We start from the raw sequence: 23,110 nt of genomic DNA, 5'->3' as shown, positions 1-23,110 counted from the left end.
TTAAAGGAATTGTTCAGTGTAAAAATAAAAACGAAGTAAATAGATTGGCTGTGCAAAATAAAAATTTTTTCTAATATAGTTAGTTAGCCAAAAATGTAATGTTTAAAGTCTGGAGTGGCTGGATGTGTAACATAATAGCCAGAATGCTACTTCCTGCTTTTCAGCTCTCTTGGTTTTCACTGATTGGTTACCAGGCAGTAACCAATCAGTGATCTGAGGGGGGGCACATAAAAATAAAGGACACCATACAAATCAAGACTGAATCCTTTTTAGTACCCTATATGATAAAGACATTGATTTTATTTTTTTACTACAGAGCAACTAATTCACAGGCGAGTTATTCTTTAAGAGGAAGAACACTTTCATTAAATAAATAGTTAAAATAGACATAGGAACAAAGATTTTACAAATGAGTGCAATGAGCTGTAAAAAAGCTCTGGTTTTTCTCTGTAGAGGCTGTTGCGCGTGGGTGATGCAAAATGGCTGCAGTTATGCGAATGCTGATAAACGCACGCAGGCCTTGTGGCACAATAATTAGCTTGATTGTCAATTGATTAATTAGAACCGCAGATCCCAAAAATCTGCAGCAGTAAAAGGAAGAGATTGACAATGTCCAAGTAGATGTTGAGGGCAGCAAAGATATATTCTTCTGGGTTTATGGCATAGCGATGTTTCCCACCAACTATCAACTGCGTGTCCACAACCAAGTACTGCAAAGGAAAAAGGTGGTAAAGGCAAAGTCCGCATTAAATACATTTTATATGATAAAAATAAACCTAAACTGGAAATCCCATTCCAGCATTGTGAAGAACATCTATGAGGAGAATGCATATGCTTACCATTCCAAAGATGAAGGTTCCAATGGACGCATACACTATATTGAGGTACTAGGAAGAATGAGAAAAAAATATAACGGATGAAGAATGCAGCATGTTGGACTGAAGATGAATTGTGATGTTTCTTTCAATAATGAAATATACACATGTAGGATAACTGCACTTAGAGTAAACATGGTGGAACGACAGTGTTGTCAGAAAATAATAGCCACCCACACTATGTAGCCCAAAAGTAGCCCCACTCCCAACTGCCATATAGCATTTTTAGTAGGCCAGAAAGAGGCAAGATTAATAAATGTTGCGTAGAGTAGTTCCATATATAACAAAGATAAGGTTCATTTTTTAGGTGAACTTCCTCTTTAAGGTACAGTAGGTTTCTGCATCCAATGGGATTATTTCACCATGGCTCTTATTAGAATAGAAATGCATCCAGTAATCCTTTCATGGTAGCAAACCCTTTAGAATGGCTACCAGGCATCTAATCATTGTGTAATGTTTTGCTCAGTTAAGAAATGGAAACAGTTGTACAAACAGCTGTTAAAATATCCCAGGATAAAAACCCTTGTCAACCAATAAGATGTTTGCTATTAAAAAGGTGACCACTACGGTATAGTTGCTGAAGGGTTGCTGTAAGTGACTAGACCAGTAGCAAACTTTGCACCTTTTACTACATACGGGCTCTTACTTACATTTATATTGTACTGCACAGAAATACCAAACACACATGAAACACAGCAAGTCACATACGTTCAAGGGAACAAATGCTTAAACCCTTAACTCTGAAACGAAGTTCAACAGTACTACACATAAGATATCCAAATGGAAATGGTACAGGCAGCGCTAGTACTAAACATATACTAAATACTTACCATTGATCTCAGGATTGCACACAATACGCCAAAGCACATTAGCACCAGCAATGCAACGCACAGTCCCCCAGAAAGCATGGTGAAGTCCCACTGTAGAGAAGGGCAGGAAGGCCATTTGGTGATTATTTTTTTTATTTTTAAATATTAAGAAAAGGTTAAAATGGTCTCAAGCTTGAAGGGTTGGGTTGATAGGACCATAGTATGAACAATCCTTATAGAATGAAACAAAGCCACAGCCAATCAGAGGCTGCATACTGGTGCTCCCCACAGGGCCAGAACTAGGGGTAGGCAGAAGTGGCACCTGCCTAGGGCTCAACAATGTGGTGGGTGCTGGGTAGGTGCCTGTTCAAGATTCTTCTGCCTACCCCTAATCCAGATTCATTCCCCTCTGCAGCTCTAGAAACCCCTCCTCTGCCACTCTCCCCTCTGTCGCTTGCCCCTTCTTCCCTCCCTCCCCTGCCCTTACCCCTCCCCTCCTTCACTCCCCTCTATTATGGCACATGAACGCTTTAGCTCGCGCTAGTGTGTGGGGGGGGCTAGGGAGCCCGGTCAGCTTGGCCCGACCGTGGCTCCCTGTTTTCCTGGGCTCATTGAATATTAACACAAGGGCTGTTTGCATGTAGTATTTGGTGATGTGACATGACATTGTTTCTGGAGGCTTTATGCAATGCACTTTAGTGCACATAATTACATAGTTACATAGTTAAATTGGGTTGAAAAAAAAAAAAAAAAGGTCCATCACATTCAACCCCTCCAAATGAAACCCAGCATCCATATACACAGCCCTCCTTACTTTCACATAAATTCTATATACCAATACCTATACTAACTATAGAGCTTAGTATCACAATAGCCTTTGATATTATGTCTGTCCAAGAAATCATCCAAGCCATTCTTAAAGGCATTAACTGAATCAGCCATCACAACATCACCCGGCAGTGCATTCCACAACCTCACTGTCCTGACTGTGAAGAACCCTCTACGTTGCTTCAAATGAAAGTTCTTTTCTTCTAGTCTAAAGGGGAGGCCTCTGGTACGGTGATCCACTTTATGGGTAAAAAGGTCCCCTGCTATTTGTCTATAATGTCCTCTAATGTACTTGTAAAGTGTAATCATGTCCCCTCGCAAGCGCCTTTTTTTTTCCAGAAAAAACAACCCCAACCTTGACAGTCTACCCTCATAATTTAAGTCTTCCATCCCTCTAACCAGTTTAGTTGGTTATACATTATTAGATTTCATTAGGCAGTTTGAGTGATTTCGATCATACTGGCCAACCATATAGACACTCTTGCTGCCCGTCAGACAGTTTATCCTATGATCCTAGTGAATCCAGTATTATCTGCCCTAGCAGAAATTTTCCATTCACTGGGATAAAGGAAGAGTAGCCTCATGTCTGCAGCCAGTGTTGGACTGGGACACCAGGGGCCCACCAAAAAACCTTAGACCAGGGGCCGACTCTCAGTACTATTATTCTTCCTCTACCTACTCAACCTCTATTCTCTTTTCTTTATATACTATAATCTATTATTCCATCTATTAAGCCTCTTTGTTCTCATATAAATTGGGAATGGCCATGAAATAGGCCAAATGTTTAGCAGCATTAGGGGCAACTGACACCTGGGACCACCCGGACTTTTCCTGGTATCCCGATGGGCCAATCCCGACACTGTCTGCAGCTCCTCTTCACCTGTTGCTGTTCCAACTGTCAGCAAGTCAGAATTAAGTCACCCCTGTTCTGAAATATCAGGATATCAAAAATCACCTTGACATTTCAATGCGGTCATGAAACTTATTAGTGGTTTCTCATATCTGTGTACTTCAAAGCAGGGGGTTCATTATTCCATATTTATGTTTAGAATTTAGAATCTATTGTTAACATAGTTAAATACCAATGAACATACCAATCAGTTTTTTCTTACCTTTGTCTGTAGTGCAAAAATGGTCAGTCCCAATGTGACAACTATTGTGGCTACGCCAGCCCACATAACTGCATCAGCATCGAAGAGTCTAACAAATGGAAATGTAATTGTATCTGATTAGTGAACTGAATTAGAAGCCTGAGATGATGTTCACTAGTTATTCACTATACAATGTGATCCCCAACCAGTAGCTTGTGAGCAACATGTTGCTCTCCGACCCCTTGTATGTTGCTCTCAGGGTTCTCAAAGAAGGGGCTTATTTTTGAATTTCAAGCTTGAAATGAAGTTTTAATTGCATAAAAACTAATTACAGTCCCAAGTAGAGCTTCTTGTAGGCTGCCAGTCCACAAAAGGGCTACCAAACAGCCAATCACAGCCCTTATTTGGCACCCCAAGGGACTTTTTTCATGCTTTTGTTGCTCCCCAACTCTTTTTACATTTGAATGTGGCTCACGGGTTAAAAAGGTTGGGGACCCCTGCACTATACAATGTGATCAGAGGTTTTATTATGATAAATGATGATGTCATCAGTCAGTTAATGGGGCTCTTGAGCAGCCTGGGGACAGATCCAGAGATTTAAAATAGGGCCTCGCATTTTAAGTACAAACAAACATCTCTCCGAAGGCCCAATAGAAGAGTCTCCGAAGTCTGTGGCATGCTACAACAGTCAGACTCTACGGGGGTTATTTACTCCAAATGATTTTTTTTTACAAAATCTGACATTTAAAAATGTATTAAACCCTGAGGATGGAAAAGTCTGAATATGAAAACCGGCATCTCAGACCTGTCCAGGTTGCATATAAGTCAATGCGAGAAGTCCCAGTGATTTTTGATGCGCATGGGGCTTCGTGCAATACCCAGAAATTTTGAAAATCAGATGAAAAATGGTGAAAATCTGATTTTTTTTTTCCCGCAAAGCAAATTTTCGGGAAAATGTAATAATAAATAAGCGTAAAAACTCAGAGCGGAATAAATATTTCTAGACTGAACACATTAAGTCAATGAACCTCTAACTGACCAGCACGTGATGCTTTACCGTATTTCTGAAAGCAATAGAGAGTAATAGCAGGAACTTTGTGCCAATGAGGCAAAGAAACTTGCCTCGGGCAGCAGCCCCACAGGTTACCACCAAAAAGCCTCTCCTGGTAACTTACTGGTCTTGGAATTGAAAATTCAGCTCTTCTAATGTGGAGAGCGCTCTCTGCACTAAGGACGTGGACTACGGCACAAAAAAGGTGAGCGAGTGAAGGGAGGTGGTGGCAGAACAAAAGTCGACTCAGGGCAGCAATGGGCTCGGGATCGTCCTGGAGTGATAGTACTTTATAATAAACTTACGCGGCTAGGGTTCCAAGCATGCATCCTTCCACTGCAGTCTGGAAATAAGAACAAGTGTAAGTGACTCTCTTTATTAATGTCCATGTAATTCTACAACTATAAAAGACCTTAGCAGAACCTGAGATGAAATCCCAGTACAGTACTTCATTATTATAGCAGCTATACAACTCATGGGTTCCAATAGTACTGCAGAGTAGAAAGAATACACAGGGAAATTACTGCCCTACAGGCAACTGTATCTGAAAATTGTTCTCATTTAGCAAATAATTTGATCTGAAGAAGAATAAGTCTATGGGGTGATTTACTAACATTCAGGAGTGGAACTACAGAGGAAGCAGACCCTGCGGCTGCAGGGGGGCAAGAGGTATAAAGACCCCATGAGGCCCTTATTCATATACAATTTGAATAAATATTGGTAAAACAGGTCTGGACATTTTGAAGGCCTGAAATATAATTTGCTGTGGGGCCCAGTAATATCTAGTTACACCACTGCTAACATTCCTAAATTGTATTTTTTACAACTAAAAAATTCGTGAATTTCCTGCGAAATTCGTGAAACGGCGAAAGATTCGCGAGACAGCGGCGTCTCATTTTTGCTGCCAGCGTCCGTTTTTGCCATTGAATTTTCGCGTGCGTTTTCGCAAATCGCGCAAATTTGCTACGAATTCGCACCTGCCGAATAAATTCGCCCATCACTAATACTAATTACTTTAAACCATGAAATATGTAAAAACCACTAATACAAAACTAATTGGATTGTAAAGACTTTTTTTTTTCAAATTTGATCTTTTACAGGTTTTGGGGGGTTATTTTTCTTCTTTATTTACATAAAAAAGTAAAGGATTTTGAGGGTTTCATATTGGCATTTGGATTAGTTCCGCATTTTTATAAATTTGTGCTTTTTACATTAGGCTATTTGAATAAATTACTTGGCATTTGCGGTTTTAGAGAAAATGAGCTTAATTGTAGTTTCTAAACCCTCTAAAACAACTAAAATAATTCTATTGCTAAATGAGTCTGAGAAATCACACAGAAATATGCATATGTCATGCTTTATTGTGCTCAGACATAGTTTAAAGGGACAGTCCTGATTTTGAAAGCTCAACCCGCAGTCCTGGATTTGTTACTGAAATGTCCAGAATTTCTCTTTTATCTCCTGCACTGAACAGCCAGAAAAAGATACAAAGTTTCTAACTTAATTGGCTTGTGGCAGAGAGCCCAGAACACATGGTAGGTGCACGTATAGATACTTTTATAACAATTTAAGATAAGCAAAGAAGCAATTGTAACAATTTAAGATAAACAGGTCTCTTAGGGAAACTGTGACTTGCAGCTTAAGGGGCGATTCACCTTCATTAAAACTGTAATAACACATAAAAAACACAGAAATATGTTCAAGCTTTCATAACTTGCCAAATTGTGTAAAATGAACACGGTAATTAGGGGGTGTGGTCACAAAAATGGTTGTGGTTAAAAAATTGTGCCGCAAATATTTTTTTGCTCCTTTCTATTTCCAAAATGTTTGGAGGTGTGGCTGCTTTTCTTTTTCTTACCCATTTCAAGTTATGAAGAATGATAAAGGGGAAATTAGCACCCTCTGAAACAAAATCTGGTCAATGTTTTAAATTCTCATAAGAGAATTTAGGGAAAGACATAATAGGGGTCACGTAATGGGGGGGGTAAAGGGTATGGTCTGAGGAAGTTTTAATTTTAAGATGTCTGCTATACACTTGGTCACAATGATGAGTAAATACAATTGGCACAATTTAGTTTCAGGGTTTAATTGCCCTTTAAATGATGTATGAATTGCAGAAAACTTACAAATAGTCCAAGAAAGATGAAGTTGTAGGGCACTTTACGGCGCACTTGCTGGCAGCATGCAAGGACCAGAGCCAGAATAATGATTGCAGGGCTGCAGGAGAGCAACACACAGAAATAGTTACTGCAGGCTATAAACAGTTATGCACAACATTAAGGGCTCTTACTGACAATCGTTTTTACCTGCGCTCCCCTGCGTTACGTTTTTCTGTGTTCAGCCGCAGGGGAGCGCAGGAATAGATGCATTACATTTTTTCCAATGGGGCTGTACTCACACAGGCGCGTGTAGGCGCCGAACGCAGGAAAAATGCAGCATGTTGCGTCTCAACCTGCGTTTGGCGCCTACAGCCCCATTGGAAAAAATGTAATGCATCTATTCCTGCGCTCCCCTGCGGCTGAACGCAGAAAAACGGAACGCAGGGGAGCGCAGGGAAAAACACTCGTCAGTAAGAGCCCGAAGGGGTAAATGTAATGAAATTCGCAAAGAGCAAAACTTGACTTGAAATTCACCTGTCGCAATGTAATATTCTTCTCTAGGCTTTTGTTGCATTGTGAATCTTAATTGCGCATTGCAAACCTTTAACACCTGGAGTTTCATTAAATATTTTGTCCAAAAAAAATGGTTTGCGATTGCGAAACGTTATTACATACACTGCGAACGTTCACAAAAGCCATTTGGTCGCAAACTTTGCGAGGAAGTCGTTGAGGTCTTTGAACAGTCAAAAATGACGCAAACATGGTCGCTAACGTTCGCAAAGGTGTTTGCAAATATTTTATGGCCCATACGAATCTGAAGTTGGTTCCCTACTGTAAAATGCCAATGATGTACTGAAGTACTGAACCAGATGATAAATGTTTGGAGATAAATAAAACAAACAGAAATCTCAATGTGATCCTTTTGCATTACTTGGGCTGTTGGTCTCTCTTATATTTAGGGGCAGATTTACTAAGGTTCGAATGGTAAATTCGAATTCTAATTTTAACATTTTTTTGGTCAAAACTCACAAATTCAAATTTAAAACCAGCAACTCAAATATGGAATGTGAGCTTTATCACACCTCGACCCTGGAAGCCAAGTTTCGCTCCCATAGACTCCAATGGGAGAAAAAAAATGTTTTGTGTCAAATAAAAGTCGAGTTTTTTTTCCAGAGGAAAGCTCAATTCGAATTTGATTCGAGTTTTCGGGTCAAGACTATTCAATCAAATATTAGACTTTCTAAAAGTTTTCATCAATAACATACAATTCGAATTGTGAATAAAATCGACTTTATTCGAGTTTTGGTTTTTAGGGGTTGAATTTCGAGGCTTAAAAAACCCTCTAATTCGACCCTCGAAGTAAAATCCTTCGAATTAGAATATCGAATTCAAAGGATTTTAACGCAAAGATCGAATAAAAATCGTTCGATCGAATGATAAAATCGTCCGAATCTAATGATTTGAACAATTATAAACGATTGATCGAAGGATTTTTATTCGACCTAAAAAAACCTTAGAAAAGTGGTGGGGAAGGTCCCCATAGGCTAACATTGCACCTGGGTAGGTTTAAAGTGGCGAAGTATGAAGTCAAAGTATTTTTTAAAGAGACAGTACTTCGATTATCGAATGGTTCAATAGTCGAACGTTTTTTACTTCGAATCGTTTGAATCATTCGATTGAATTTCACCAATTCGATGGTCGAAGTACCCAAAAAAATACTTTGAAATTCGAATATTTTTTCATTCGAATTATTCACTCGAGCTTAGTAAATCTGTCCCTTAGAGTTTTAAAAAATTCACATTACTCTAAAATTCGACCTTTGATAAATGACCCCCTAAAAGTTGTGAAGAACAGAATAATCTAACATGCTCATAGCACAAATTCAAACATTTGCCGTAATTCATATGTTTTGCACTAAAATTCATGAATTCAAATTATGGTTTCAAAAACCCAGATATTGAATATTTACTGAGGGCAAAACATTTAAACAAATTCGGCATCAAAAAATGTGCGAATCCGTGCATGAAGTCATTGGGAGCTATACTAGGCAAAATGAGAGTTTTTAAAAATTTTTGAGCTTGCAGACTCACCGAAAATGATGAATAGAATAAAAATCTGATGCATTCATCTTTCATCAGGGTTTTATTCAATCAAGTTTTTTGCATTCACATTTTTTTTTTTTTCATTTGAACATTTTATTGATTTTTCAAAGAATAATAGGTTAGACAGACATGATACTGAAAACACGGTACAAATAAACGTAGCACAGCGTCCCCACATCTGCCACAATTATACATTGGTGTGCATATAGTCATTGAGATAGATGTGATTCGGTAATGCGCAAATTGACAACATAATGTGCTACAGTTCAGCTCTGTTGTCAAACCAGTAGGGGAGAAGGGTAGGTATAGGAAGAAAAAGAGAGAAGGGTTGGGGTATGAGTTGTCTTACAGGTTCCGTAATGACTACTATAAAGAAAAAGAGTGTGTTCGTTATATTGGGCTCTCTAGGGGAGGTTATTGGGTCTCTGCTGCATATTTTCCAAATAACGGGTCCACGGAAGCCACTCCAGCTCTCCTTCATAGCTCCGCTCCAGCAGGTGGTCTCTGATTGACTCCATAGCTCTGATCCAGTTCACTTTTGTGATTAACATCTGTTGTGCATTCACATTTTTAATGAATAAGCAAACATTAGAGTTTGGTAAAAATTCGAGTTTATTCCAATAGAAAAAAACCCCTCTTAAATCCACAAATTTTAATTTTGATAAATGTGAATAAGGAAATGTATAGTTGCACGTCTCCCAGGGAAGAAGACTGGGAATATAAATTATAATCTATAATGCAATAAAGAGAAATAGTGTAGCAATTATGGTTAATAATATATGTCCAACTATAAACACTTACCAGAGGGCATACACAATATATGGGTAATCCTGCACCCAGTACTTCAGTCTTTTCCTGGAATAACAAATGAAATGATGTGCAATTAAAGCAAATAGTCATTGTTGTGCAATATTAGAACTATATGAAGTGCAAGCAGGTGTGTCAGACAGAGATCGTTGGACCTGTTACAAGGCATTACTGTTTAGCGATGTATTCAGCTCTTGCTCATAAACTTCTACAGACTGTGACATTTGTTTATACCTGCGCTTTTGTTACTTTGTCACTTTCTCTCTTCAGAAGATAAATGGAATGAAGGGATTTGGTTTACCTATAAATTCATTTTTCTTGTTGTCTGCTGTAGAACACACACTTTCCTTACTACTAAATCATTTGGTAACATGGCTATGGCTAGCTCACTTTAAAGCTAATTGTACTTCCTTATAGAATCCCCCATTCACAGAGACCATTCGACTGGTCTGCATTTTTTGTGTTGGGGGTCACTGACCCTAGCAGCCAAAAAACTATTGCTCTGTGCAGCTTCAATTGTATTGTTATTCTTATTACAGAGAAAATTCACTGGCATCAAAAAATTTTGGACGCGCGCCGGAAAAGTCGCTTGCGTCAAAACCGTTGCCCATCAACATTATTCAGATGCCCATTGACTTTAACGCTGGCGTCAAAATTGACACGAACGGCAGAATTGACACCGGTGTCAAAATTCACACTTTGCAAATTTTTCACAGTTCCGTCAATTTCGCCGAAAATTCATTAATTATTTGGTGAAGCAAAACGGGACAAATTCGCCCATCACTAATAGGCAATACATGCAGAGATATTATCATTAGCAAATATAAATCTTTTAACCTTTCCGATCGACTAAATGACCAATAGCCATGGTACGAAAAATGTCAGGACGCTCCACACACAATCCGAAAAATCGTACGAATCTTCGTTTCTTACAGCTGTATCTTTGTGTCTATGGGCAGCTCAACTTTATTTATATAGCATTACTAGGATATGCAGCAATGTACAATATAATCTCATTGGGTGGATAACATATACTGTACATGCACATAAAAATAGGTTAAGTGAACTAGTTTGCTGAGAAGAAATAGGAGGAAGTTGTAGTTGTAAATTAAGCTGTAAGAGTGTCAAATATCTCATACATACAAACCAAAACCACGTTGTGCAACCCTATCAGTGTGTCTCAGCACAGGAAACCTTATCGCCCATTTACCCATGGCATATATATTCTTCTTAAACCAGGTTATCATGAAACATACAATGTTGTGTTTATTAATTTACATGAGATCCATCATTGGCAAGTTGAACATACTGTCGTTTAAATAGGTTATTAGCAATAGGACCCATTTCCTTTTTAAAATGTCAGATTTTGGGAATAGTCTTACTTAAACACAAATAAGTTAATGCGCCTAGTGATTCTTGCAAATGAGCCAACAATGCTGTAACTCGGAGATGGTTGTTGTGAATTGGATACAGAATTTTAAATATGAAAACAATAGGGAACATTTACAACAACCGTAGACAGAATTCCTACCCCTCATGAACAAATCGTTGCCAAACCCAGGCAGTGCTGTATCAAAAGAGAAGTAAAGTCTAACTAGTAGGCTAGACATATTGTACATTATGTTTTGGGTTTCTGTACCAGCCCTTTAGCAGGGAAGATCTGTGTTTCCAAAGATGCCCCTGTAGCTAAGTGATGTGCAGGTCGAGAAGAACTAAACCCGCACCCAAACCTAACCCGCTACGCCCCAGCCTGCACCCAACCATAACCTGGTGCACTTCCCTCTTTATATACCTGTGCATGCTCCGTCCTGCAGTGATGTCACAATAGGAACAGGCATGTGCGAGTATATAAAAAGACATGCACAGAGGCAGAAGTAGGGTAGAAGAAAGCTGCCGATTGGGAGAATGCATGCTAAAGTTCAGCCTGAACCTGCCAGTTTCTGCTTAACGACCCCTAAGCTTAGCTTCTCAACAGCTGCTCAGAGCCCACTGAGCATGTGAGTGTCACAGACACTTTCCAAGATGGTGACCCCCTGTGACAAGTTTGAAGTCCTGGATCATTGCTGCTATTGACAAGCTGAAACTTTAGGCTGGTGCAATAAGTTCAGTATAAAGAATATGGCATTTTTAACTATATTAATTTGTAGGGTTTAGTTCTCCTTTAATCACCCACTTGCAGTTCTGCAGTATCTTTCCATGTCAATTAAATATCTAACACCTTTAGGGCAGAGAAACACATGGAGATTCGAGGAGATTAGTCGCCTGGCGACAAATCGACTCTTCTTCGGGCGACTAATCTCCCCGAACTGCCTTCCCGCCGGCCAATAACGTAATTGGAGGGGGGCGGGCCCTGGTGCGGGACGTGCAGCCGGGCCCCCCGCCTCCTCTGTACGTGATTTTCGGCCCGCATTTCAGTGGCGCACGAGCTGTCGGGGGGCCCTGAGGTGGTGCGGGCCCTGGCCCGCTTGCACCCCCTGCTCCCCGGGTAGTTCTGCCACTGCCGCCGGCTAGAATCTAGATCGCCGGCGGATGGCACTTGGAGCGCTTCGTTTTCCGAAGTTGCCCGAACTTTCCAATAAATCTCCCCGAATCTCCACGTGTGTCTCTGCCCTTTCTTTTCCCAAAAGAATTTGAATTTTCTGCTTTGTTAATTTCCACAAAGAGAATACTTTTTTATTTTCATTTTCGAGGACATCGCAAAATCTTACCAAAAAATAAACATGCAGATAAGTCCAACAGTGAGAGCTAGCTGCATGGCCAAGGTTAGGTAAACCTTCCTGATGAAAGCTGAGGACACAAGGGATACATTTATGTTAGTTGTACTGTTATCTACTACATTGAATATTCATTACAAATTAGATTAGCTGTGTTTGCTGCACTTTAAACTAACAAGGCATTTGGACACTTTGAGCATCATGTTTTCTCCAAAAATACGATGCCAAATCACCTGAAACCATTGCCCCATAGTCTTACATCAGTAATCTTTTTCAGGCCTACTAGTATTGTTGGTTGTAGGTTGTTGGGCAGTTTTAATGCAAGTGTGTGTGGGACAGTGAGTGCCTTGGTTCTCTGTTTTTGGGCCTGCACACTGCAGGGAAACACAGGAAGAAATACAGGCCAGTTTATTTTATTAGTTCATACTCACCATGGTGGAAAACTGCGCAACTTCCTGCTTGTGTGTAAATACCCCTTGTGTCATTGCCCTTATTATGTGTTATAAACATTGCCAGTAAGGCATGTCTGCTAATCTGGAGCCAGGGAAAAAGCAGAAGCCAAATGTATAGCTGCAGATAAGCAATCTGGGGAGTGCACGTAAACATTTATTTGGCGCACATCAACTGAAGGTCGAATATGGAGGGTTAATTAACCCTCCATATTCGACCGTCGAAGTAAAATCCTTCGACTTCGAATATCGAAGTTGAAGGATTTACCGCATTTCCTGCGATTGAACGATCGAAGGAAAAATCGTTCAATCGAACGATTAAATCTTTCGAATCGAACGATTGGAAGGATTTTAATCCATTGATCAAACGATTTTCCTTCGATCCCAAATTGGCTAGAAAGCCTATGGGAACCTTCCCCATAGGCTAACATTGATGCTCGGTAGGTTTTAGGTGGCGAAGTAGGTGGTTGAAGTTTTTTTTTAAAAGAAACAGTACTTCGACTATCGCATGGTTGAATAGTCGAACGATTTTTAGTTCGAATCGTTCGATTCGAAGTCGAAGTAGCCAATTCGATGGTCGAAGTAGCCAAAAAAATACTTCGAAATTCAAAGTATTTTTTATTCTAATCCTTCACTCGAGTAAATGTGCCCCCCAATCTTTATAAAAAAAACATCTTATTACAATAAACAGCAGAAAGGTTATCTCAGTGCCCTATTAAGAGCTCAGTGCCCTATTAAGAGGTCTGTTATAGCATTTGTCCACATTTTGGGCAGGCTGTGGCTCAATAACTCTTCATTATTCTCCCCACTCGTCTCCATTTATTGCCCTCGCGACTTACCTCTTCTGATCACACTCTCTGAGAAAGGGCTGCTGTCAGCCACACCAAAGGTATACTCTGGAGGGCCAGCTTCTGCATCATGCTCAGGGTAACTGTTTGCTCCAAGGAAAACTTGAGAAGACGGGTTGTTATTTGGGGCATTTAGTACGGCTGGATCTTGTTCACTGTAACTAGGAGGAGGGGGCATATAAACTGGGACAGAATGACCACCCGACATATCTGGCGGATAAACTGGATTCTGAGCATAACCGTAGTTTGTTTGGGGGTTTGAAAAACTGCTGAGGTTCTCTCCACTCTTCTCCATTTGTTGTGCTTCTTTTTTTCTCTAAGAAAGATAAAGAGATGTTGTTTATTTCATGGCATGGTACAAACATATGTATTTAGTCTTGTTACATAGAGACATAGTTAATTTGGGTTGAATCCCTCTAAATGACCCCCAGTAGATATATGGAGAGGATCTAGTAGGCCTGAAAGCTGTAACTGTCCTTCCCCAATACAACTTATATTAAAATATTCCAATACCTGGGAGAACAATGAAGTCCTTTACCACCATGTGTCAAAGTCCACCACAAATAATACCCCTTGGGCATAAAAATTTACTTTGAAACTTCTACCTCTAAGCCTAGTTTGGAAGACTGATGAGTAAACTAATTTGAGGTTGTAAGCAAGCTGCCAATCCTTTTGAAAAGGATGAAAGTAGGGATGCACCGAATCCAGGATTCGGTTTGGGATTCGGCCTTTTTCAACAGGATTCAGCTGAATCCTTCTGTCCAGCTGAACCGAATCCTAATTTGTATATGCAAATTAGGGGCGGAGAGGGAAATCGCGTGACTTTTTGTCACAAAACAAGGAAGTAAAAAATGTTTTCCCCTTCCCACCCCTAATTTATATATGCAAATTATGGTTCAGATTCTGTTTGCTATTCGGCCGAATCCTTCGTGAAGGATTCGGGGGTTCGGCCGAATCCAAAATAGTGGATTCGGTGCATCCCTAGTAGGGATGTCGCGGACTGTTCGCCCGCGAACTAATTCGCGCGAACATCGACCGTTCGCGTCCGCCGAATGTTCGCGAACGTCGCGCGACGTTCGCCAATTTGGGTTCGCCTTAGCTGGCGCTTATTTTTGACCTCTCACTCCAGACCAGCAGATACATGGCAGCCAATCAGGAAGCTCTCCCTCCTGGACCACCCCCACACCCCCTGGACCACTCCCCTTCCATATATAAACTGAAGCCCTGCAGCGTTTTTTCATTCTGCCTGTGTGTGCTTGGAAGAGCTAGTGTAGGGAGAGAGCTGTTAGTGATTTGAGGGACAGTTGATAGTAACTTTGCTGGCTAGTAATCTACTTGATACTGCTCTGTATTGTAGGGACAGAACTCTGCAGGGATTTGAGGGACATTTTAGGTTAGGTAGCTTTGCTGGCTAGTAATCTACCTTCTACTGCAGTGCTCTGTATGTAGCTGCTGTGGGCACTGCTGCTGATCTCTCATCTGCTGCCTGTAACCCAATAGTCCTTGTAAGGACTGCTTTTATTTTCTTTTTTGTTTTTTACTTTGCTACTATAAGAGCCCAGTGCTATTAGTCTAGCTGTGTTGGGGAGTGGGACTGGTGTGCTGCTCCTCCTAGTAGTTCACCACTACCAGCACCAACCAGAGTCAAAATTGTTACAAAGTATCTTATTTGCACCTGTTAGCTGTTCTGAGCTCTCTGCCAAAAGCCAATTAAGTTAGAAACTGTTTTTTTCTGGCTGTTCAGTGCAGAGAAAAGAGGGACTTTCCAGTACAAAAGAGGGACAGGGGGTTGAGTGGTCAAAAGAGGGACAGTTGGGAGGTATGCAAGTGCCACCTAGCTGTGTGAGCTTTTTCACATTCTGTCTAAATAACAATAATAATTCCGTGTCCGTAAACATCACCTGAGTGATGTTTTTACAGCAGCAATAATATATTCCGTATCCACTACTGTATACGTTGCCCTTGCAGGCATTGTTTGCCCAGTCTTTAACCAAGTGCCACCTAGCTGTGTGAGCTTTTTCACATTCCGTGTCCAGAAACATCACCTGAGTGACGTAGTGTGATTTCTGCCCTTTACAGCACAAAACGCAGCGCTGTGTCAACAATGTATTTTTCAGATACATTTATGCCCTTGATCCCCCTCTGGCATGCCACTGTCCAGGTCGTTGCACCCTTTAAACAACTTTAAAATCATTTTTCTGGGCAGAAATGTCTTTTCTAGCTTTTAAAATTCGCCTTCCCATTGAAGTCTATGGGGTTCGCGACGTTCACGACGTTCGCGAACCGTTCGCATTTTTGACGCAAGTTCGCGAATATGTTCGCGAACATTTTTTCCGACGTTCGCTACATCCCTAATCCCTAGATGAAAGACACTGGTGGAAAAGTAAAGATCTGGAATTATCTTCTGCCACAACTGCGTTGCAGACCAAGATTCTGGTAACAACTGAGTAACCCAAGAGTTCAGAGGATAAAGGCTTTAGAGTGACAAGTAAAGAACAACAAAATGATGCCTGAGCCCTTTTTTTAGTGACCTCATTAGACTGACCCCATATTCAGAAGAACACCCTGTATTTATTAGAGAAACTTAACAGGGGTGAACTCACCACAGCCGGCAGAAACCAGACATCACGTGGAGGCTGATGAGTGGTTCCTGCCTTGTGGGTCATAGGTCTACAAGGCACGAAACGTGTGAATTTGCATATTGAGATATTTTTTCTTTAAATAAACAACTTTTTAACAGCATCAACCTCCATGTGATGTCTGGTTTTAACCAGCTCGAATGAGAACATAGGAGATGCCGTAGTCAAAAAACTTTTACACCTAATGTCAAAAGCTACCAAATTCTTTTGGAGGCCACTGATACTGAAAGTCTGGTCTCTTCTATGACTCTTCTCTCTCATCTATCCATCTATTTTTCAAAGTACACAATCCAGCTACACAGAGAAGTTTTTATACAACAACAGTTATCAACAACTTAGCTATATCATTCTACTGTGCTGTATACTTGGATACAGGAGAGTCGGTTGTATAGAGGTTATCATTAAAAACAATAGATGGAATATTAAAGAGAAAAAGACATAAAACTGAAGCTTAGGAGAAACCAAAGTTTACTACATACTGGACAGACAGAACTGATAATTGTAACACTGACGCAAATCATTGGCCTTTCACAAAGATACTTCCTTCTAGGGGCCCACAGTGCTGAGGGGCCCATTGGGCTTTTCAATTTGTTCTTATCTTGTTTAAAAATTTAAAAATCTTCTCCCAGCCAGCCAGAAAGCAGGTACCGGGTTGCTTGGGGGGCAGCACGGCACCTGACCAGGTCCAGAGGGGATCGGGAGGGGGTCACGGGGGGCAGGGTCGGGTGGGCCCCATTGGAAAGTGTAACCTATGGGTCTCAGGTAGTATTAATCCGCCATTGTGGATTTAGCTGTATGACAGCTAAGGTTGCCACCTTTTGCTGAGTGGCAAACCGGGTGGGGGTAGGTCAGGTGATGTCAGGGGCAGGACCAGTGACATTGGGGGCGGGCCTGGTGATGTGGCAATCGGCAATTTGCTGATCACCACGCCATTCATTTTAAAGCCTTGTGTGAATTTTCTCATTTGGAAATCTAGATAGGCCGGTTTTCAGGAGGGCTCTCCAGGTGAAAACCAGAGAGGTGGCAACCCTAATGCCAGCAAGGTATCCCATCATATTGCTGACACATTTTAACAGAGAGAGAGTCCCTCCACATAAGAAGGGCCTGAGGGTTGATTTGGAAGTTACAGCAGCCTATACAGTTTTCATCTTATCAGTAAAGCCCTGCAGTTCATTGGGCTCTTAGTCCAGCTAAAACATAGATATATAGTCAGTTGCCCACACACCAACCCAGTATAGCATTGATTGATTGAATTGTGTAGGGTTGCCACTTTTTCGGTAGACAGTAGATCAACTCCGGACGGGGGGGTTGATGATGGGTGATGTTGGGGGTGGATGCTGTGATGTCAGGGGCAGGACCTGTGACATTGAAGACTGGGTTTTGATGTGGCGATCAGAGATTGGCTGATCATCATGCCTTTAACTTCAATGTCCTGTCCGGATTTCCAAATTTATAAATCTGGACGGGCAGTCTTCACAACTTTTTCGACAAAACATGTTCCAATAGTAAAAGGGACCATGTGCCATTGATTTTTACATGATTTTGACAGGTTTTAGCTGGAGCATGTTTGGATTCCGATTGTTAGCAGCTTCCAGATATACTGTAATAAAAAAATTTACGTTTTTTCTAAAAATTCAAGTTATTCCCCCTCAACCAGAAAAATTATAGTTTTAGTAAATAACCCCTGAGAGTCTGAAAACCACTCAGCAATGGGATACATGTTGATAGAAGGGTGGCATTAAAAAGATGGGGGCTGTTACTGTTTGGGCAAAAGGGTTCAGGCCTGAGCCTGTGCTAAATGCCAATATGTTTCTCCAAGCTGACATAGACTTTTCCGGACTTATTTATAATAATAGTAATAATAATAATAATATGTGTATAGCAGTAGGGCCAAGCAAAAATGTTATACAAGGATTTGAGTTGTACCCTTTAGGCTATCCTGGGGAATACTGACACATGACATCAAAAGACAGGAAAAATAATTGTTCATTATTGTATAAAGTTTAAGTAATGCTGCACAAAGGCTTCCTAACTGCGCCAGTTAATGTGATTTGTTTCAACAAACCGAACTGTATTTCCTGACTGAACTGGTTAATTTCAACCTTTCTTATCTCTGCCAATGTGCTAGTCTAATAATCCTTTCCCTGCTGGAGGCAGCTGTGCTGTCTGAGACATAGTTCTCTGTTGTAAGCGTTTTTAACACAGACGTAGAGAAACCTGCAAATGATTTACAGTTTCCCAGGTCCACAATTGGTATTTGAATGCTGCAATCATATCCAAATAGCAGGGGCAGGCCTATAGGTGGAGCAGTGGTTGGAGAGATGGATACAAAGGTTGTTCACCTTCAAACATCTAGATGTTTTCAGATAGATCACCAGAAATAACGACTTTTTCCAATTACTTTCTATTTTCTATGTGTCCCCGTTTTTCCAATATTGAAGTGGAAAGTGTTATTTTTCACCTTCTGAAGCAGCTCTGGCGGGGGGGGGTCGCCGACCCTGTAAACTGTTCTAAATTGATCCATTTCTTATCTTTGTCCCTGCTGAGCAGAATCTCTGGCTTTCATTACAGGCAGCTGTTAGAATTGATACAATAGTTGCTAATACTCCAGAGATGCTGCTGAGAAATGGATCAACTAAATGTTGCAAAATTGTAACAGTTCAGAGTCTTCGCCTGAATTTGGAAAAACTGGAAAAAATAAATAATGGAAAGTAATTGGAAAAAAAAAGTCTTTATTTCTGGGGAACAATCTGAAAACAACTGAACTGAAAAAAATGTTTGGAAGGTGAACAACCGCTTTAAAGCTAAAGGGCTGCAGGCTGTAAAACTGAGCATCGGACAGGGCCCTTTCTATTCACTAGTACAGACGTCATGACAAGTGGAGACGGGCGTTTTATCTGTCGCTGTTTTCCAACAGATGTCATTGGCAGACAAAGTGCTGTGTGTGCCGTCACTTTAAAACTATCCTACAACGGAGATCAAATGAACATTCTGAAAAGATATCTAGGGTGATTATGATACTGATATCCTGTAAAATCTAAGAAATAACTGTAGAAAGAATCGTTGGTATAACCAGTTGGTATATTATCAGCCAGTAAAACACCTGCCAATCCTGGGGCTGGTATTACAAAAGTACAGGCAATTATTAAAAAATAATTTTATTTGAAAACTTCACAGCAAGCTAAGCAAAGAAATGACATAGATCAGGAATGTGTAACCTGCAATATTGCCAATTATTAAAGCTCGCAGAATCCATGGGGAGTTTTCAGCTGTTGATTGATGCTGGAAGTTGAGAACATCTCCCCGTGTATGGGGCCCTCAGACAAGCCTCCCTGATTGATATCTGGCCAAAAATCATCTTGATTGGGCAGGCTTGATTTTTCTCGCGGATCGAGGACTGCATTGGCTCATTGAAATCCCATTAATTGTAATGCAACCCTTTGGCCCTAGGGCCAATCGATCGCATTACCACAATATCACACACCTAAGGTGGGTCTGTCGGAGGAAAGATTTGCTGATTTGATGACCTAAAGACTATGGCACACAAGGAGATTTGTCACTCGCAGGAAACCTGTGCAATGAGCAACAAATCTCTGGAAAATGCCTGTCCCTCTACACACATGTGGATTTCCTAATGTATAACAATTTATAAGCGGCAATCTGGCTTGATAGCTGAAAAATGCTTGACAGTAGCATTTACATGTGACAATGCCAGTGTGAATAAAGGGAAAGCATTTTCTGGAGATTTGCATTTTCTGGCATTTTCTCCATGTGCCATAGCCCGGATTTACATAACGGACACCCGTAGGCCTGCTGACGTTCATCGCCCCTGTCCTCTCCCTTTTATTTGTACAAATTTTCATAATTGGGACCGGAGCAATGGTGATTGGCGCACGGGAAATGTAAAAAACTATTTTATCTCCTGCGCATCCCCAGTGTTTCTGAACCAATGTGAGTGTGGTTGGGCAGCATGCCGCCCCTAAAATCCTTCCACCCTAGGCCCGGGCCTTTTTTGGCCTTTCCACAAAGCCAGGCCTGGTCCTGTTATTACTCAATTTCCCTTGGTAACGTGCCACCTGGGCAAAGGCTTTCACCAGGCACAGACTGGCAATCTGTAGGTTCTGGTAAATTGCAGAGGAGCATTGTAATATGCTATAGTCACTGTCAATTGGGCTAGTGGGCAAATACAACCTGGATTTCACTTTGCCAAAAAAACACATAGAGGTGCTCTATACAAGCACGGGGAGAACATACAAACTCCCTGTAGTTAGTGCCCAGGCCAGGGGTGATTGTGCCTCTTGTCCTGCCCTGAGATAACCTTCCTAATCCTGCCCACAACACTTCACTTTCTAGTGTTGGAGGGGGTTGAGGGGGCTGCATTGCACTGTTTCATTTTTTCATTTTAAAACGGACGTTTTTCCATCCCTGGTAACCTGAAGGGCACTGACGCCTGAGGCAAGGTTGTGAACTTTGCATTAGAATCCCTGGCTCTGGCTGTAGTCAAGTCTATGGCCGCACATCTGTGACGCAGCAGAGCTAACAATTGCTGCACCTGCTGCCTATTTTAGTGTGAGTATTTAGTGTGAGTATTTTCTATCCCACCCATGTGGCCCAGGGTAAATGCCATTTCTGTTGCACTGAAAAACCAGCTTTATAAAGCATTTATGAACCCTTTAGTCTAAATCACCTTCCCCTAAAGAACTGTATTAAATGTCAGTCAGAATTAAGATAGAGTTGCACAAGCTATAGTGGGTTATTTAGGGCAAAGGTAACTTTATTATTATATATCCCATATATTTTAGCTCATGGACATACAACTGCGCATGAAATCTAACATCCGGACAAGCATGTGTGAGGGGGAAAAGTAGCACTTACCTCTTCTCTCCGTGTCCCTGCGTTTTCTTCCTATGACACACACTTCTGTGAGAGCCAGTGACAGGTTTCGGCTGAGCACTACCAAAGGGGAACAGTTTTTCCCCCCGCCCCAATCAATTGCTGTGCCTGCCCTGTGCTCTGCTCCTAGTGACACCTGTTTGTACAGCACTGATAAGAGCAACCTGCACAGATACATTTCCTCCCTGCAACTACAATGCCCTGTTCCCACAAAAAGGCATCCTTATTTACTCACTGATTTTGGCTTTATATTAACCCTTTCACTGCCAGCCAATTTTGACCCATTTGGTATTTTTATTGCCAGACCATTTTGAACATATTGCGCTCTTTCAATTTAAGGGGTTTTCCTGGTGGGGACCAGGAAAACGATATATTGTTGTTGTTTTTTCAGGAAAACCTAAGCTTTCAAAAAATACTACAATTTTGGAGTTCCACTTCTGTAACAAAATAGAGAGAGAGCGAGAGAGAGAGAGAGAGAGAGAGAGAGAGAGAGAGCTCAAAGAAACCACACTCCAAAAAACGTTTCTGCACCTATACTCGGGCCATCATCAGGAAAGTGTATCCAGAGTACAGGTGCCGAAACCAACTTTAATTTTTTTTACTTACTGGTACCAAGTCCTTGGAGTGTGGTTTCTTTGAGCACTATGTATTGATTTTGGACCAGCACCATGTCTCCTGAATATACCAATACCAGATTTACTGTATATATACTGTAGTTTTATGGAGATTTCTCACATGTATAGGTTAAAAACTCCAAGCAGTACACAACCAACGAACCACTCCACCAATCTGCGTACTTCTGTTTTCAAGGCCAAGCATTCCACACACAGTAACAGAGTAACATAGTAAGTAAGGTTGAAAAAAGACACACGTCCATCAAGTTCAACCTTTTTTTCTTTCTTTTTTTATATCTGCCTAACTGCCAGTTGATCCAGAGGAAGGCAAAAACCCATCTGAAGCCTCTCCAATTTGCCGAGAAATTCTCAGCCCGCACATCACTAACACATATAAACAACATGTTTCTCTAAAAACAGGATAAATGACTTCAGATCATGTCATAACAATGAGAATCATAGTGACATAGTCAATTAGGTTGAAAAAAGACACATGTCCATCAAGTTTAACCTCTTAACTCAATATATAACCTGCCTATCAATCATGTGTATGAGATGGTGGGGAGAATGGATTCTCAGGCAACAATCCAACCCTTTCATTCTACTCATGAATCAGACACCTGTCTCTTATTGGCAGTGAAATATATTGGCTAGAATTCTGTAGCATGTCTCTGCACATGGATCATACTAATAGCAAGAGTGATTAGTTGTTTGGATTTGCTGTTGCCAATCTATAGCCTCTACAGCTCCCACAATCCTCTTGTATACTGAGATCCTGTGACATTGAAATAAGAATTTGCCTACAGTCTGTTGCACAGGAATTCCAGTATTTCCACACTGTGTACTTTTTCTAACCCTAGACTTTATGTAGACTGTGATGTAAGTAGCCTTTGTTACCTACTTATCTCAGTTGTAAGCATCATGCTAGTCACTCTCCATTGGTAAACACTGATACAGATCCCAATTACACTATGGATATCTAATTATTAACCACATACCTCAAAGTCCAGTTCCATATCAGATGTGTAAGCAAGCCATTACTGAAATATAATGAATTAGCATTAGATACTATGATTCTTCCACTCCCTGCTTGCGGTGACATAACCAGTCTGATGTTTTCTGTCCTTATGAGTATTAAAGGGATCCTGTCATTGGAAAACATGTTTTTTTTCAAAACACATCAGTTAATGGTGCTACTCCAGCAGAATTCTGCACTGAAATCCATTTCTCAAAAGAGCAAACAGATCTTTTTATATTCAATTTTGAAATCTGACATGGGGCTAGACATATT

General features: G+C 40.9%; 1 protein-coding gene across 2 annotated transcripts; it reads right to left on the bottom strand.

Annotated features, from left to right (window-relative positions):
* Nucleotides 1–252: 252 nt before the first annotated feature.
* On the bottom strand, nucleotides 253–21,338 carry LOC108719897 (protein lifeguard 1). Of its 2 annotated transcripts, none has more exons than XM_041567469.1 (10): nucleotides 21,188–21,338; nucleotides 13,665–13,989; nucleotides 12,371–12,449; nucleotides 9,657–9,710; nucleotides 6,781–6,871; nucleotides 4,960–4,997; nucleotides 3,625–3,712; nucleotides 1,706–1,795; nucleotides 840–887; nucleotides 253–710 (listed from the first exon to the last, which is right to left on the bottom strand). In XM_041567469.1, the coding sequence occupies exons 2-10, from the start codon at nucleotides 13,966–13,968 to the stop codon at nucleotides 555–557; spliced, it is 948 nt and encodes a 315-aa protein (XP_041423403.1). In that variant the 5' UTR covers nucleotides 13,969–13,989; nucleotides 21,188–21,338; the 3' UTR covers nucleotides 253–554. The 2 variants fall into 2 exon arrangements, with proteins under 2 accessions (XP_041423403.1, XP_018124668.1); XM_018269179.2 differs by having other exon boundaries at nucleotides 13,665–13,991; nucleotides 21,200–21,329.
* Nucleotides 21,339–23,110: the final 1,772 nt, after the last annotated feature.

This window comes from Xenopus laevis, chromosome 6S (genome assembly GCF_017654675.1).
Source record: "Xenopus laevis strain J_2021 chromosome 6S, Xenopus_laevis_v10.1, whole genome shotgun sequence".
Classification (NCBI taxonomy): Eukaryota; Metazoa; Chordata; class Amphibia; order Anura; family Pipidae; genus Xenopus; species Xenopus laevis.
Note: the sequence above shows the minus strand (reverse complement) of the source record. Positions and strands in the feature narration are given on the sequence as shown.

Bases quoted from the DNA above. Each gene is read 5' to 3' on its own strand.
- LOC108719897 (XM_041567469.1), bottom strand. From the start codon at position 13,968: ATGGAGAAGAGTGGAGAGAACCTCAGCAGTTTTTCAAACCCCCAAACA. The intron at 12,450-13,664 runs GTAAGTCGCGAG...TTGTGTCCTCAG, and splicing joins AGAGAGTGTGATCAGAAGAG to CTTTCATCAGGAAGGTTTAC. The intron at 1,796-3,624 runs GTAAGAAAAAAC...CCTTCTCTACAG, and splicing joins TTTTTGCACTACAGACAAAG to TGGGACTTCACCATGCTTTC.